At 40.7% G+C, this 18,418-nt stretch overlaps 1 protein-coding gene across 2 annotated transcripts in view; it reads right to left on the bottom strand.

The window, feature by feature from the left end:
• rab6ba (RAB6B, member RAS oncogene family a) overlaps nucleotides 1-18,418 on the bottom strand; it is a gene marked incomplete at its 5' end in the record, with an annotated part of 72,564 nt that overhangs the window by 25,598 nt on the left and 28,548 nt on the right. For both annotated transcript variants that reach the window (XM_080506924.1, XM_080506923.1), the window contains one exon: nucleotides 9,427-9,485. In XM_080506924.1, coding sequence (XP_080363050.1) covers nucleotides 9,427-9,485 — 59 coding nt within the window. The remainder of the gene's footprint in view (nucleotides 1-9,426; nucleotides 9,486-18,418) is intronic.

Here is an 18,418-nt window from a genome sequence, read left to right on the forward strand (position 1 = left end):
GATTAAAAGACAATTCAAGAGACTAGAAATGTGAGAACACCAGGCAATCAGTCCTTTAAGTCTCCCAAGATCAAAAGTGAGCTTGACAAAGCAAAGCGTCTGGACACAAGAGGGAAACACTGGGAGGGAAGATTCCCACTGCTCTCTTCACTTCCTTCTCACTGTTAACAGCACATGCAAGGATACATGTGAACACTGCCGGTGTGTATACGTCGTGTTTGAGTATATGAGGCAGCGCCCACGGCCCACTTGAACAAGACTGGGCATCAGCAGCTTGATCACGCACTGGTTTCCGTGGCGATGCCAGCCACCACAGTGGACCAACTCGGAGAGCTTGGCTTGTGGACAAGACGTCATTGATGCTCTCTGAGGCTGAGTCACATGAAGCAGGCTGGGATGAAACCAAACAGCCTCAGACAATTCACATTAGAAAGCAAGGTAAATATAAATCTATAGTTTTCTGCTGCTTCATCTCCAAACTGAATGTGTTTCTTCCACTAATGCCCCTCTATGTCTTTCTGCAACAGGTATCAATACAAGATGGAGTACATTGCCGTTAGGTTGAAGTTACTTTACAAATAAATCCTCATGAAATCCATTTTGAGATTTAATATATTTAAAAGTAGAGAGGTGCATTTGGTTCATCCGGGCTCCCGTTCAAATATAGAATCCCACAAAGGCAACTATACATGAACAGATTAGATCCAGAGAAATTATTAATATCCTTTTTGAATTTTTAACAAGCGCACCTCGTTAGAAGTCAGAGCAAACCGCCCAGGAAACTGCTGCTGCTGCCAACTAGGGCTATAAAAGCTTTTTACAGAGCCCTGTGTTCAGTGGTGTTACATTTTTTATGTAGTATAGACATTTTAATACAAACATTGAGATGGGCTTCATTTTATTTCTACAAGAGAAATTGGTATTTTTAAAATGCATGTGATAAGTGATAAGTGATAAGATAATATTGTAGTGACGAGGATGCATTTAATTCTAATTCAAATGAGTAAATATGCTTGTAGTGTCAGGCTGCACAGAACACACAACATTTGCCATGTACATGTTGCAGAAGACTGAAGTGCAATGAATTATATCTTTCCCATGCAAAATGTATTCCTGCTCTGCATGTCAACATATTTGTGTTATCAGAGGAAGCCCAGACAGTATTTCAATTCATTCAAAGAGGAAAACAAAAGTCTGGTTAAAATGGGATCCAAGAAGGAAAAGAGTTATTAAGGAGTACAAACTCAGAGTATATCCATAGCAACATCTAATAATTCAACATATATATATTTTCTTAACTAATATTGCACGAGGCCATTTAAATGTTTATGGATGATGAAGACAAAACTTCGAAAATCAAGAAGCACGCTCCAGACTGCTTTTGTTTTGAGTCAACAGTCTCCAGTGATGGAGCTGCTCCCTGCAGGGACTGCAGCTCCTGTCATCAGTGTGGAGATCAGGTATTCAACGTCAGCCAGGTGGGGAAGTGATGTTCCACTTATTATGATGCATCAAAGAACAGACAGCACTTCTTCCCCCTGCAGGAAGTGTATTACATTATCTTGTTCAAGGACACAACCTGAACAAACGGGGACTTGAACCTGTCAATGTCAGTTTTTGACAAGTTTACCAAAATGAGTTTTTGCTGTTTTGCAGACAAAAAAAAGAGAAAAACTTTTACAGCCTTAAACAGAAGCAGTTCAACATAATGTTGCATTGCCTTCTCAAATGTACAAGTTGTCTAATTTCATAACAGGGTATTTTATATTAATACACACTTTTAAATGTTAGCAGCATCCATTTATCACTCCACAATCAAGTTAACAGAGTCAGAACAGTTATGGAACAGAGCTTATTACAGAAGTTATTCCTCATCATCCGGAAGTGCCAAAAGACGTCAAGCTCAGCACCGTGAGAGAGATGCTTGATTGAAGCCATAATATCTTTTTCTTTTGAGCCCTCGTTAAAATTTTGCAAATGTTAATTAATAAGCAAACATGAGGCTCCATCAGTCAATATGTCCTTGTAGATGTTCCCCCTGAGCTCCTGCTGCTTCAGCGTGAGCAGAACACCACCCTATTCTCCTCCCACTGCTGGAGCGGCTCCTACCGGGCCGTTCAAGGTCCTCAATCTGGGAAGGATGCCGTTAAACCAACACACCCAGAGTCACAGTGAGTCACAGCGAGTATACTGGCATTAGTTCATGGCACTGTTTGACAGCAGTTTCCCGACACAGAAGATGATTCCTCCGCTTGTACCGGTGGAGGGAGCAAATGTGTTTGTGATCAAGTTTTCCTCCATCATTGTACAACGTCACGCTGAACTTATACTGACAACTAATCACTCTGCTTTTTACTGCAACTTAACGAGGAGAAGACAAAATAATATGCACCTATAATAGTTTCAACTCATCAGGTCAATGTGAAAACATCAGGGGGGGAAAATACCAGTTCTCTCATAAAGAGACCAATGTTTGCCATTTCCTCCCTTGGATGAAAAATACACTTTGCAGGTATTTTAAGTGGCCCTGTTGTCATCCTTGGTCATGAAATTCAACAAAACGTTTGAGGGTTTGTGCTGCTTGGACCCCATGTTTCCTGCTGGCTGCACTGGTGAACGACGTCGCCACGCACGTTGTGTATCTTGTGGACGCTAGATACGCAACGTACGTTGTGACATCATTCGCGCCCACTGGAATCGTTGACAAATTATTCCAAGGAATTCGATAGATAATTACTTTATTCATCCCTGAAGGGAAATTGTTTTGTTGCAGCAAGCTGGTACATACGAATATTATAAAATACAATCAAATAGTAATAAAAGTAAAAAATGTAAATATATAAATATCTGGGTATGAGACATAAAGTAAAGCACAGAACGGCACATGGGCACTTAGAAATAAGCACGAGATAAAAGAAAGATAAATAAATAGATAGTAAGGTGCAGTGGCAGAGCCATTAGAAGTAGGCATAATATAATAATAATAATAACAATAATACAGATAATAACAGTGTGAAATAGTGTATAATACTCGTGTATAGTACTACTAATAATGGTAGCAATAATATAACAATAACAATATGGTAGCAATAAAATAACAATAACAACAATATATATATCAGTAATAATAATAATAATAATAATAATAATAATAATAATACCAATAGTAATAGTATACTTACAATAATAATAATACCAATGTAATAGTGTACTTGCACATGTATAAATATATGTATATGTACATGCAATATGCAATATGAAATATATGATATAACATAAGTATCAATGGAATTGAGTCCAGGTGATGATTGAGGCTCTGACGGAGGGAGAAGAGTTAAAAAGTCTTATTGCCGTGGATAGGAAGGACTTCCTGTAACGTTCCTTAGAGCAGCAGGTTGAATCAGTCTGTTGCTGAAGCTGCTCTTCAGCATTAAAACACTGGGAACAACCTCTCAACAAGAACCGGTTCTCAATTCCCAGCCCTATTCTTCAGGTAGTTTGGACTTGTCATTTGAAGTGTAGGGCAGCCCTACATCGACTGGACACACCTGGCCGCGCTGCAACTCCACCAGTCTGGAGACAGCAGTGGCTGATGCAGAGGAGAATGACACCAGGACTGTGCAAAGCAGCTGGTTACTTTGAAGAATATAAAACATGTTGAAAGTTAATTCAATTTTTTTGGTTTATTAATTCCATATGTGTTCATTCATAGTTTTGATGTATTAAGTGAGAATCTACAACGTAAATAGTCAAGAAAATAAAGAAAAAACATTGAACGAGACGGTTTGTCCAACATTTTGCCTTTTAACTTTTGTATTGCATATTTGAAAATAGATATAGTGTATATATGAAGTGCAAAATGAAGTATATATTAGTATTTACATCAAACTACAGCAATACTCAGACCTGCAAGGCATTAAAGAGCAGCGAACGTTCCACTGCTGCCTTTAGCAATATGTAGGTTGTGCATATTGCTATTGCAACAACATTACATTTTCAATATATTGTGCAGCACGAGATGTGACGACATGGTTACCATGTCCAATACTTCACATTGGAGGAGTCGGCGCCACTAAGCAGCAGAATATTCGGGGGCGAGCAGACAGATGCGATCACAGTCTGGTGGCCGAGCCTGATTGACAGGTTCGCTGCGGCTGACAAAAGCGTTGTGCCTCCAGAGGCTTCTGAGCCCTTTAGCGTGTGCCGCCAGGCAGTGAGGACGCCTGCCGCCGTCTCTTTCGGGTGGGTAGCTGCTTGATGGGCGACTTCTGCTTTAGAGGCTTGCCTCATGCGCATCCTCCTGCTGACAAAAGCCACTGCCACGCTCGGTTTCATCTTCCTGATGGCCTTCGTTTTATACAATATACTGCTGGTTGTGTCGAAAAAGAACTGAACTCCATCTGTGTTTTCATGTGCGTGAAGCCTTTCCAGCACACTGCTGGTGATCCCCGTGTGTGTGTGTGTGTGTGTGTGTGTGTGTGTGTGTGTGTGTGTGTGTGTGTGTGTGTGTGTGTGTGTGTGTGTGTGTGTGTGTGTGTGTGTGTGTGTGTGTGTGTGTGTGTGTGTGTGTGTGTGTGTGTAAGCCTTGGAAGCATGGCTTAATAAATCTTCTCATCAGGGCAGTTGCCTTCTGCAGGCTGTGCTCACATCGTTTCTCCACTCTCGCTGGGAAAATTGAGACCCCCCCCCCCTCATTCCCCCCCGCTGAGCCGTGGCATAAACACTCACACTCTGGTAATGCAAGCTGCATCCTAATTAACACTCAAAGGTCTCAGGGACCTCAAATAGGCAGCAGAATCATTTGCTGCCCCACCTGCCAAGCAATGCGGATTTTAAAAGAAATGGCACCGAGACATGGGGCAGAAAAGGGCAACACACACACACACACACACACACACACACACACACACACACACACACACACACACACACACACACACACACACACACACACACACACACACACACACACACACACACACACACACACACACACAGAGGTGATTAGAAAGTAGAGGTCATGGTGTTCATAACAAAACCATTAACCTGCGAGCTGTGAGGGGGAAGAACAGGAATAGAATTAAAATATGGTTTATCTGGACTTAATATTTAATGGTGCAATTATGTTGCTTTATTTTCCAACCAAATTATACAACCATTTGTATTTTGGTAGTTTTTCTCTGTAAAATGACTGTCTTGCCGTTAGTGCTTTACAAATAAAATTTAATTGAATTTGATTTCCCAATTTCTGACTTATAGACATAGAGGGAAGAGGCTGTTGTTAAACTGCATATGGAGACTTCATTAAATAAACTGATGCTATCTGTCTGTTTTAACGTGCTGTCCTCTCTCCTAAAAAAAAAAAGAAAAGAAAAAGAGAGGGCACGGCAGAAAAAGCAAACAAGAGGAGCGCTCTCTGCCCCGTTGGGCCTCGTCACGGCGACTTTGGTGCAGACAGCCATTTGTCTGGAAGATCGCATCCCCCCCTCCGTGCATCCGGTGGCCACTCAGGCGGCTGGTAGGTTTCAAAGCCGTGATTTATCCTGCTGCGTTCAGGTTTGGGAGTTACAGCAGCAGCCTTCGAGAGAGAGAAGGGCTGCAGGCAACAACAGATGCCCACATTCACTACAAATACTCAAGAGTGGGCTATTGTGTGAAATCAATGTGGGAAATTGTCACATTTACTGTGTATGAATCTCAGGCTTCATCCATACATATTGGTGTCAATACGGTCTGGTACATATTAGATAATAGGGCTCACTGCTGTGACAGAGATTTAAAGTAAAACCTCAGCCAATTTACCAAAGTGAGAGAAAAATTCAATAAAAAAAATAACACAATAAATGAAACACTAGATATATATTAATTTGACAATTTTTACATTGAAATAACAAAGAATGTACTCAGATAAAAGCCAGTCCTTTTTTTTACTTTGTACACGTTTTATCTTTGCATCAACAATACAAGTAAAAATGAATAAAATCCTAAAATATAGAGACTCAAACAAAAAAATATTATACTGGAGCACAGGTTGGGTCATTTATGAGAATGACTATCAGAATTTTATATAAAATACATTTTCAATATCCTAATGTCAAAGGAATATTCTGTGTTAAATGCTTTGTGTTTACCGGTAACTCTTTTGTCAAAAAGCAAAAAGTTATATATATATATATATATATATATATATATATACACACACACACACACATTTAGTCATTTGTGCTTTTTTTGTATGTTTAAGATGGCTACGCAACTTGACATTATATTGACAAGCTTTATCTGGGAAGCCTTGAGCAATTCCAATGACTGTGCTTGAGCTCTTCCCTTCTTTTGAGAGATTGTTGACAAAGATAATCTACTGAGGAGATAAATATGAGAGTGGAATTAATTACAGGGAAGAGAGGCCGTCCCTAAAATGTCAAAACTCCTTCAACACACTTCCCTGCCAGTGAAGAGCCGGTGTGAAAGCTGACTTTACCCCCAGGACCTCCAGTCATGAAAAATGCTAAGGTGTGGGCAGGTAGTGGAGGCGGGGACTGAAGCAGGGTGCGGCGTGGGGATCGGACCAGCCAGAAGAGGCTGAGGAAGTATGAGGCAGGAGGTGCTCAGCAGCAGTGACACACATTCTGACTGCTTCATGTCTCACAGGTCGGGACGGCCGAGGCTTTCTACCTGTGATATCTCTTCAAACAGGCACTAATGTGATGGAACACTGTGGCTTTATTTCGTTCAAGTCTTATGTAGAATTCTTTAAATATCAGCTTTAAATTTACTCTACAAGAAGTAAAATTTAAAATATACTTCTCATAAAAGGCATCACTTCTGCACAGAGAATAAACCATTACATGAAAAGACCATTTCCACTCATTTTCATAGATTTCCAACCACAATTGCCTGCGAGATGGAGTGTACAAACAGGATCTTGTGTAAACAATGCCTCAGGAATATTCAGTGATTTTCGTGATGCTAACATGTCAACAAACTGGAGTATATAAATGTATGTAAATACTGGAAAATACATATTTGTATGAGTGTAAAGACGAATTTCCTGAAGAGAGGCATTGACAACATACTTGAGATGAACGTCAACAACTAAAACTGGGTCCTACATTTTTCCTTTTTCCCGTGTGGATTCTGGTAGAGTAACTTTAAGCTAATGAGTTTCAATGAAGCATTTTGAACAATACAAATAAAACAAGCCATTATTCATATTATGACCATTAGCTGGCACAGTGGATTAGAGTTCAGCACTTTTTCTTTTCTATAGATAGTCCAGCTTCCTGCCATCATCTACAGACATGAGAGTTAGCTTTATGTCAGGATCTGAATTGACTGTAGGTGTGAGCCAAACATTGGCTGACAAAATATCCGGGACACTTCCTGTCCTGCAACCAAAACCTGCTCTGACGGGCCTCAGCTCCCTACAACACTAACTCGGCTTAGAAGAAGTGTGACTGGTATCACGATTTAATAAATGACTGCATCAAGTGTTGCGTTTGTGAAACTGCAGCACAGGCTAAGAAGGAAGTGTTTATGATGCTGCACAGTTCTAAACTGACCATTTGTATCACAGCCCTGATGTCAGGTTGAAACTGATTGGAGACACAACAGAAGTGGGTTGTGCTATTTTTAAAACATGGATCACTGTATCTCTAAAAGTTTCATGTTGTGTTTATTTCTAACTGCAAGCTTTGATATATGTTGGTCCTTTTACTGTTTGGTACTGCTTATCTTGTGCCGGTAAATCCTCCATTATTACAGAATACAGAGGAGCAAGGAGTCAAGTTCGATGGATGTGTTGAGGGGAAAAAGACAACTGAGAACTGAATCATTCTTTAGAGGTTGCAGATTTAAAATGAGGACCAGAATAACAGAATAACACTGGGATGTGGAGTCTCCAGTTTGATAACTCAAGAGGAACGACATTATTAATTCTGCTTGCCAGTTTTATACCTGCACTATATTGCTGGAAACACACATCCAATAAAAGAACAAAAAGAACAAACACACTGGAGGCATGTGAAGAGATGAAAAACTAAATCAGAGAATCATTTGTCACTCAAAAGTTCATCCAAAGTTACGTTTCAGGTTCTCAGTGTTCTCATATTCTAATGGCTTTTCTTCAGAATGTCTCGAGCTAATTTGATTTTTAACACAGTACAGTCTCCCAATGCTGCATGGCACTGCAATAAAGAGCCTGAATTAGATCACACACACACACACACACACACACACACACACACACACACACACACACACACACACACACACACACACACACACACACACACACACACACACACACACACACACACACACACACACACACACACACACACACACACACACACACACACACACACACACAGCTGAGAGGGCGGGCCAATAAAATACTTTGTGAGATTTATTTTTAATCCCTGTTTTATTACCATGTAAGTTGATACTTGCTGCTTATGAAGCAATAAAAGGTTTTATTTAACGGCCCTCATGCTCACAAGGATCCTTGAGAAGTGCTCAAGCTGCATAAACAAGATTTGGTTTTGAGGATGGTGAGTGAGCTCAGGCTTCTTTGGAGAACTGGGCGACAACACTGAACTCCCATGAGTGGCTGGGGCGACAGAATGTAGACCCCATTTACACAACGTTTCATGTGACAAAACCTAATTTGTTAAAAAAAAAAAAAAAAAAAGGGTTGTGTTTACACTGCAGTAGTGGACACAGAGACAACAAAGTGTTGAGTATGCCCGGCCACGGGAGGGCGCTGTCGCTTGTTTTTGTAACGAAGCCACATCGACATGCGTGCAGAGAACAATATGCTCGAAACATGAACACATCGAGAGCACCTGACATTGTTCTGGACTGATGATGAGCCGTTTCCCATCAGGGGTGAGTTTTAAATACTGAATTACTGATATGGACGATAAAACTAGAATACGGCCTGCGAGTCATACCATTATGGGGCCGTCATGTTTGTTTACTGGCACATGAGCAGAGGGAACTATTTACCACGGAGGAGGTGCACAGTAACAGCGCTCCGTCGCTCCTGGCAGTCTCTGCAGGGGGGATTGTGCTCGTGAAAGAAAAGCTTCAACTAGGGAGCTGGTGTAAAAAGTTGCGGGTGCAGTGGATATGAACACTGGTATTGTGTGAACATATATCCCTAAACTGAGGAAGGTTTTGCGGATACACTGGTTTTGGTTGTCGTGTAAACGACGCCTAAGACACACTAAACTGCTCAAACTGCTTTCATTCTTGTGAATTCAACTCCCTGAAATATTTTCTCCTGTTTCTTAACTTCAGTATCTTTCTCTAATATATTTAGGTAGACGCCTCACTGTCCAAACAAGGCCAACAGAAGCAGGAAAGAAGAACACAGAGATGGCGTTGGCCAGGAGAAGGGATCTTCGCTGCAGCAGCACCTACCTGATACGTGTTGTCGAAGCTGTCATACATGAACCGTGTGATCAGGGACGTCTTTCCAACTGCAAGACAAAGAAAGAAGAAGGCACAGAAGATTAAATGACTGGCGAGACGCTGCTGCATCGTCCTGCATTCAGACCACCAATCAACCCAGCAGTGTGAGCGTGTGCTGCTGGTTTCCTGCTTCCTGCCGCGGCTGTCACTGCTGTCCAGGGAGCTCATTAGTGTGTGTGGGGTGACCAAGAGGTCAGCGGGGGCAGTAGGGCCACGGGTAATTACAGTGCTGCTGCTGGAGCTGGTACCAGCACACGTGTGTCCTGCTATATGTAACAAACAGACAGAAAAGGAGCACACAGTGATGATCACAAGCAGGGCACACACAGTACCTATGTGTGTGCCCTGTGTGACCCACCACTGTGTGATCACACAGTGTGATCACACAGTGATCACACACAGACTTTGGAGTTTCCATAATTATTTACACAAAAAATGTGATTTGAAAGACACAAGTAAGAAAGTATACCACCAGACTTGAGGTCATTCTCATCCAGGTTTTGGCTCTGACTGTACACTGTACATTTACTTCCACGTTTAAGGTCATTGTCCAACTTCTACTGTGCTTCAGCTGTGATGAAAATACCCAATATTATCCTGCCAGAAAGCCCTCATGAATCTGGGAATGGATTTTCCCAGTGATAATCACACACTGCCCAGGCATTGAGGAGAGTCGCCAGTCAAAGCATTATCCAAGTGCTCTTTGGCAAATTACACCTATCCAGTGAAATGTTGTTGTTTGAAAGCAGTTGGCTCCCCCATGCTGCCCCACCATTCATAAAGTCCTTTACGTTACTGAAAGGGACATTTTCACTGTACTGCTGGAGAGTAGCCACACCACTAAATCATCTCTATTTGAAGATCATTTGTCAAACTATGTATTGGTAATTATTTGAAATCTTTGAAATTGAGATAAGAATATTTTATCCAGCTTAATGAATCTCAAAGTTTTTATAAAGAAAAAGATGCATCTGGATAATTGATGTGGTTCAACACTTTGGTCCAATCTGGTTTCACCCGACGTTAGTGGGGGGGTTGTTGGTTTTTAGATTCTTTATCCTAGAAGTTCTCTTAAATGAGTCACCAGTCTCAGTGATATATAGCGAATATGTTTAAGTCGGGTTATGATTGAAAAAAGAAAATCAGTTTTCTCTGATTTGAGGTCAAATGAATAAGTTTGGCCATAACAAGTGTAGTTTTCAAAATAGAAATCACATCTTGGGCTTAAATTGAAGTCCATTAATTTAGGGAGGGTTTATATATATTCATACAATTGGGACAGTGACTTGTTCAATAAAGTGCTTGAAAATAAAAAAATTGGACGAGAACTTGTCGGGATCGTCTTTCCCTGTATGTTCAGGGTGATATTTTAAAATGGAAAACCGAAATACTCACAACTCTTGTGACATTTAAGACATTCATATATGTCACTTAGGTATATGACAATCTGTGCATCTGCACTACTGTACTGTTTGCATTTAAATATTTTCACCATAAACATTTCCCTAAAGGAAGGTTTTCTGTGGGAGTATCAACTGGTGATGGCCGAGGTGTAGGCTAACTCAATATAAACCTGAAAATGAAAAGGTAGCATTAAACCTGGCTCCCAGCCTAGTTTAATGATAACATCAAATATTATAATTGTTTATGTGGTGTTACGTTAGGTACTGTGTGTGCCCTGCTTGTGTACTCTGTTGATTAAATGATTACTTGTTCATACCCTCGCTAGCTGGCGCCAGAATTGCAAGACAGTCAGTATTTTATCAATGGGCCTGGTATTATTTCAGTCACACAGCTGTCCACCGCCCTGTGGCAGCACCTGCACAACATTTGTGTTGCAACGATTGGAGTTGCACTTTTTGTATTCATGTTACCATTTGTTTGATGGGTTTTTTTGAATTTGTGTTTTTGTTTGCTTTCTGGGGACCCTTTAGGGCCACTGCACTGTACAAGGCTGTTGAATCTGCTTAAACTCAGTATGTTGTGTGTGGGGGAAGCTCCATGCTGATAAAACCATCCCAGTGGCGGGAGCAGCAATGTGGACAGCGGTCATGTCAAAACCTAGAGACTGAAATTTGCAGCTGCCATGAGGAAGAACCAAAAATATTGTAGAAGCAGCTGGAGAAACAACCAGTGTGGAGGGATCCATGCCTGGGTCTCGGGTAAAAGCCTGCCTTGACAGACTGGCCGTATGCTTATCTACAGGAAAAACACAATTGATATGATTGGCACTATTGTTGACCACTCCACATGTTTGCAGCTTTCTGAATGGCTCGGTAGTGTTTTTCCTCCTTAAAAGCGTACAGCTACAAGCTCCCGCCAGCTTCAGAGTCTTTAACACAAAGCAAAGCAGGTCCCTATCACTCTGTACATGTCTCTTGTCCATGACAAGCTTTACAAATAAAAGCCTTGTGCATTTATTTAACCGTCAAGTCTACGCTTTGATTGGTAGGAAAATGCACTTATCTAATATTTATGTGACTGACAGCTGAATGGAAACCAGCTGTGTAATTTCAATCCATCATTCCAGATGCATGAGACACTTCATGGCAGAAACAGTTGGTTGTTTATAAGTGATTGACTTATTGATGACTGGTGTACATTGTTAACAAATTTTTCTTTTTCTTTTGCAGGTTTAAAAGTTATGGGGACCAGAGGAAAGAAAACAGAAGACAGCAGGAATCAAACAAAACCTCCTCATGTCTTCAGACAGCTTGGAAAGAGCAGCTATATTATATCCTCGATTGCCTGATGGAACGGATCCAGAGCAACTTCAGTTCAGTCCTATTAGACCACCGACCACATTTTGTATGTTGCCGACAGCCACATCATGATCATCTTGTAGAATCTTGAGGAGTGGACCCCAGCCACTCATCTACACACACCCCCACATGCCACATTCACAAGGAGAAAGCACAGTGTAACAGAATACCCCGATCCTGCAGCCTGAGGCTCATTTAGCAAATATAATCGGTTTACTGTTGGCAGTTTATCACATGGACAGCCAGTTGTTTACAGAGACAGTTTTTTTTTTTATCAGGGAGACTAATTACATGTGCCTTTGCTCTTGCCTGGCTCCCATATCTCCCAGGCAGGATAACGTACTGCACTTACTGATTATGGAAAATAATCACATGCTAATTTATAAAGACATGATCTACCTTAGTCAGCTCTGGAACTGTCCTACTTCAGTGGAATACCTGCTAATTTCACTACCAGTGCAATCCCATTACTACAAGTCCATGTTTGTGTGCATATGAGCTGTTATAAAGTACAACTGAGCCTCTATACAGCTGGTCTGTTTTGCCTTACAACCTTTCCACTGTCAAAATACTAAAGCATAGCAACCTTAAGTACCTAGTAGCATTTGTTGAGCCATGGGTCATCAGCATAAAATACAATATAAAAATAAAAGCTAATTCAAAGGTGGCACCAATCCATGTTCTGGACCACTTTAATAACTGGATAAATCCCTGACAGTCACACAAACTCACATTTACAGCAAAAGAGAGAGATTAGTTAATCAAAAACATCTGGTTTTGTACTGCGGGAGAGAAAAAGAAAACACAGTACATTGAAAACACACGTGCATGTATACACGTACATGCACGTGTATACATGCACTGTGAGTACAAACTCCACACAGAAACTCCAATGCAATATTCTCGTCATGACACAACACTGAGTTACAATCTGATACCACAATATATTGCGATACTGTGAGCAAGGCGATGTATTTGGATATTTTTTTTCCCCCAGGCAACAGTAGGACCAGTGATGTGTGACTGTGGGAGTAACAGGCAGTTCGCAAACATTCAACAACAAACAAAAGACGTTTTGTGTCACTCAAACAATTCCGGCAGCCTTTACGAAGGAAAGATGAAGAATGAACTGCTATTAGCACACTTGGCTGTTAAGCCCTCACTGGCTAAATCATAAAACAGCTATGGTGCACAACCTAAGCCTGAATTGAAAATCGAGACAGCCATTTTTCACTGAGACACTATTAAAAACCATAACGCTACAATAAGTAAGTGTATTGATTTCTTTCACATCCTGAGCCGTTTTATCATTTATTGTTATTAATATGTGAAATTATACTTCGAGATCTGCCACAATTGCAGATACTAATAACAAATCAGATGTGCTAAACTTCTGTAAAGGAGACTGTGAAACACAGACCACTGATTCGTCAAAGGGAGTCGTCTCTGGAGTCGTCATTGTATCAGCATGTGACCATTACCAGACATCCCACACAACTACAAAAGCCAGTGAAACTGCTGAAAACAAAATGAAAGAATCCCATTTAGAGTTAGTACATTTGGATAAGCTGCATCTTGTAATGACAGAGGAGCTGAGCCAAATAAAGTAATGGATATCAATGGATAGAAGATGTACACAGCTTGGTAAAGATAAAGACAAAACTTTTTTTAAATCATTCAAAAGAGGCAAATAAATATACTATATTCATATGTGTCTGAAAACTTGGTGCAGGGTCCAATATTATTGAATATGCTTATACTGCCCATCGCCAGTCAACACAAAGTGTGTTATCGCTGCTACGCTGATGAGACTCAGCTATATATAAAGAGCAGCACTGGGTGTTCTGTGGCCTCATCATCATCACCGACAACACGAACAAGAACTTTCTACACCTTAACATTGCTAAAACTGAAGTTGTTATTTCGGGCACCTCACACCAGACCAACTCATCTCTCATTACTTTTTCCCCTCGTATTTTCCCTCTCTGCAATTGTCAAATTCTTCTAAGTTATGTTAGACACACGATGATGTCCACATCAGACACCTCTCCATCACCTCAGGAACATCGACACACTCTCCATAACTTCTCAAACAGACAAAGAGTCTCTGCCAGACTGGATTATTCTCCTCCACTCTTCATCAGAAATCCCCACCAAGAGCCTCCAAAAACTTCAGAATGTTCAGAACATCCCCCTGATCAGGGTGAACAAATCACAACCATCGTCAACTCACTGCACCGGCTCCCAGTCACTGTAAGAATTTAATAGAATGTCTCCTTCTTCTGCATGTGTGCCCCGAAAAGTACTGAAGATCACATTATCAGATGAATTTGTACTTTCCAAAACTGTGATTCATGGAGGCTATTCTAAAAGGTGCTTGAGAACACTGATGGTAAAAGAAAAGGACTGTGCACATATGAATTGCTAGCTACTATGAAGAGGTAGGGTTGATACTTTTCCTATTCATGAGAGAACATTGGTGTGATCCTGCTTCGTGGCTAAGTCGTCCCCTTCAACTCCATGAGACGGCTTTCTCCGGCACAGCAGGGACAAACAGCATGTCCACACTTCTCCCTCCCTCACTAGTGGGCTCTGGGAAGGACTGCATCATGGACAACACCCTCGAAAAAAGGGAAGGTTCATTACAGCAGTTTGAGTCATCTCAAAAGGTTATACATACACTGAATTGCATAACAGAGATGTATGTACAAAACATGAAGTAAAACCTCATCTCTGTTTGTGTGTCATTAATGACTGAGGTGGGAGCAGGAAGGTGGTATGCTGAAGGCTACCATCATTTAGTGAGTTTTCTGTTAGGCTCAAAGAAAATGATTAGACAAGCAGATTTGTGTTTACAGTTTAAAATTAGCTCTGCATTTCTGATTCCATCCTCCTAAAAAGCTTTTCATCCTCGTCTCCATTAAAACCAAGAACAACCTCGGCCATGACGATGGTACTGAAAGTATTTTGTAGCTTTAGTCGAGGCAGAAAAAAAAAAAGAGAACTCGTCTTGGTTCAGGTCACAGCCAAAAGTTTGTTTACAGAAAAAGGCTTATTTCAACATTTTACATTTTATGAGGAATCACAGCCTGGAAGTACAAGAAGTACTTCACGAAGTTAAACTTTCTGGCTACAAGTGCAACGAAGTAGACCATCAGGCTCACTAGTAGTCTGATGAGATGTAAGGCTTTAAAATGTCTTCAGACATTTTAAAGCGATTGTTTGCATAAGGCCTAAATGCTACCAAATTAAACAACCATTTGTCAAAAATATGAAAATATAAAGAACAAAGGACGACTTGTGAACTGATATGGAAACTAGAAAACGTACAACAATAAAGAGTAAAATCTTTTGAAGTGCATGGGATGCATTTCAAAAGAATTAGAACTATTACACAAATTAGTTTTTGTAGGACTCAGAGAACTCTGCAGAAACAATTCAAAAGTACAAAAAATAAAGAAAAAACAAAGACAATCTACAATTAAATGGTAATGATCTCCAGGTTCCATGGGGTCGCTGTCTAAAATCAATTACTATGTTTAAGAAGTCACAGCAAAGACCAGAGATGGTCAACAGTACAGAGTCATGAATTAAAGCAGTGACTATAACAAAATGACTCATTTTTTGTTTGTAATTTAAAAATTATTTTAGGTTAAAAATACAGTCGATAATACAGTAATTTGGTGTGATTTCAATTTATACATGATTCAAATGACCATCACTTGTGCAACCAATAATTTATCCATTTAAAAACAAAGAAACAAACCACATTCTGTACATATCTTATGAACATGAATGTGCAGTTATAAAGTCTGTATGCTTTCCAACATCAGTCCTTAAAATCTCCTTTCTGGGTGGTTGAAGATGAACAGTGTTTTCACTTTCTTGTTGTATTTATTGTTTTGATTTCACGTTTCACACATCAGACCCAACTTTTTCCAGAACTGTGCAAAACAAACAGCGGAGTCTTTCACGTCTGCAACATTTACTGCTCGCACCCTGCTTGCTTGCTTGACAGATTTTCCCTCAGAGCCCAACCTGCCTATGCAAATGTCTCATGGTGACATTTGGGTTAGTGGATGTAGCTTTTTCTCCAGCGTCAGGCATCTATTGTCTCACCATCACACTCTAATTGAACAGGATAAAGTGTACAAGTATCCACTTAGGAAAAGCAGCGCCTGAATGGGGAGAGGAAACTGCCCACCTTACGCAGTGCGTTGTCCCACAATAGAAGCCTAATGTGGCTGAACGGCCACTGTGTGCTTCTCCCCAGCCAACCTGCTAATGAAGCCCCGGAGGGCTCGTTTCAAACAACGTCCTCATTCAAGTCCCCGATCCAAAGAAGGGCCGGGAAATGAGTATGCTAATATCCTCCTCTTGTGTTCCCCTTAATTAGTGCCTGTCTGTATTGTGGCGAGACGCAACGTTCTTGATACCATTCTGATTAAAAACTTTGACTTTTAGGACACAAAGAAGATTTAATTTGACATGCTGACAAGCCTTCATTGCAGCATTTAGAAAAAAAAAGCTTTGAGATATTATTTTTGTGGCCGTGCAAATTCTCACTGAGGTGTTCATCGTAGCAGCAGGGGTTACCGAGGATGTATTCATGAGGTTACATAAGCCCTCTAAATCTTTAACGTGGTGGTGCAGCATTGTGTGCGAACATCACAGCATCACCTTCTATTTGAAGCTGCAGTAAGATGAAGCACTCTTGCTGATGCGGATATTGAAAGTGCCATCTGAGGTGACTGGTTCACGTCTGTTCAAGACTTGCGTGTTTGCCTTGTAGCTTCATATAAACGTGGTATGCATTAATTTGGCGTGTCATTTCAGTTTTTCAACAGTAGTGACTATATTTAAAGACATTTTAACAAGTAAAATACATCTTTTTGAGCTTCAGCACCTTAAATAAATGCTGAAGCTCAGGGTACCAACCAAGTCACTCAGTTCCTTACAGGGATATCACAAAGAGGCACAATCACATGCTCACCTTTATCAATGGGACAAAACTTTAGCTATTGGGAGACTTGCTAGAGTACCTGGAGGTAAATCACACAGACCAAAGAAATCCCACATCTGAACCTGGTTCTTCTCGTTATGAAACAAAAGTTCAAACCACTACACTATCTCTTGATAACTGTCACATTTCTGTTTTCCCTACCATGATATTACGGTAACTCACCTCCTCCCACCATCAGGAGCATCAGTAGCAGCCAGAGGAGAGCTCAATAGTGAAACCAGGCCAAGAGCTGCCTCCCTGCCTCTGAGAACATGCAACATGAGTCCCGTTTCCACCGCCTGTCACATAGAAAACACTCCCCCTGAAAGCAACCAGTGTGCCTTACTCACAAAGACACTGACTTTTAATTGTAGTTCCAAAGAAACTGAAGTGACAAGATTTTGGTCAGTCGTAACATTAGTAATGAGCGATGACGGCTGGATGTCGACGTAACGCCTCATGTTGAGGAGCATAAACTGGACAGACTTCAGAGAGAATAAAGCTGCTGACCTGGACAAAAGTCAGGCTTTCTTCTCTGGACCACTGGTTCCAGGTGTGGCTCATCAACTGGCAACAAAATATAAACTGTTTTATTATATTCACACTCTGACAGTAGATCTATCTTGACAACATCAGAGTTGGAACAGTTGCAACAAAAGACTGGAAAGGTATTTGGCAGAAATGAAAAACAAGTGGAAGTCCATTTCATAACTAGTAAAGTAAGTTGAACTTGCATCATAAAGCAAGACGATGCTAAACCGAATACTGCATCCATCACAAAAGATTTCACTATACAAGAGCCCAGGTGTCTGGAGTCCTCAAACCGGGAATCAGACAATATTCCTCAGAGAAAAGTCTCCTTTACAGATTTACAGATTGATGTTTGAAGAGCACAGGATGCTGAACAATGTCAAACTATCAAATCCTAAATCCTATCCAATATGTTGCTTGTGTTTTATTGGAAATAAAACTACAAATTTAATGCAAAATATTGCATAAAAATTTTGTAAAAAGTGTCCTTTTGTTAAAACTGGGGTCCATCATTTGAGTTGCTGAGCTACGCATTATGCCAAGTGTTGGTGTGTGTGTGTGTGTGTGTGTGTGTGTGTGTGTGTGTGTGTGTGTGTGTGTGTGTGTGTGTGTGTGTGTGTGTGTGTGACAAAGACAGTGAGGAACT

The sequence above is a fragment of the Blennius ocellaris genome (genome assembly GCF_963422515.1).
Source record: "Blennius ocellaris genome assembly, chromosome: 12".
Taxonomy (NCBI): Eukaryota; Metazoa; Chordata; class Actinopteri; order Blenniiformes; family Blenniidae; genus Blennius; species Blennius ocellaris.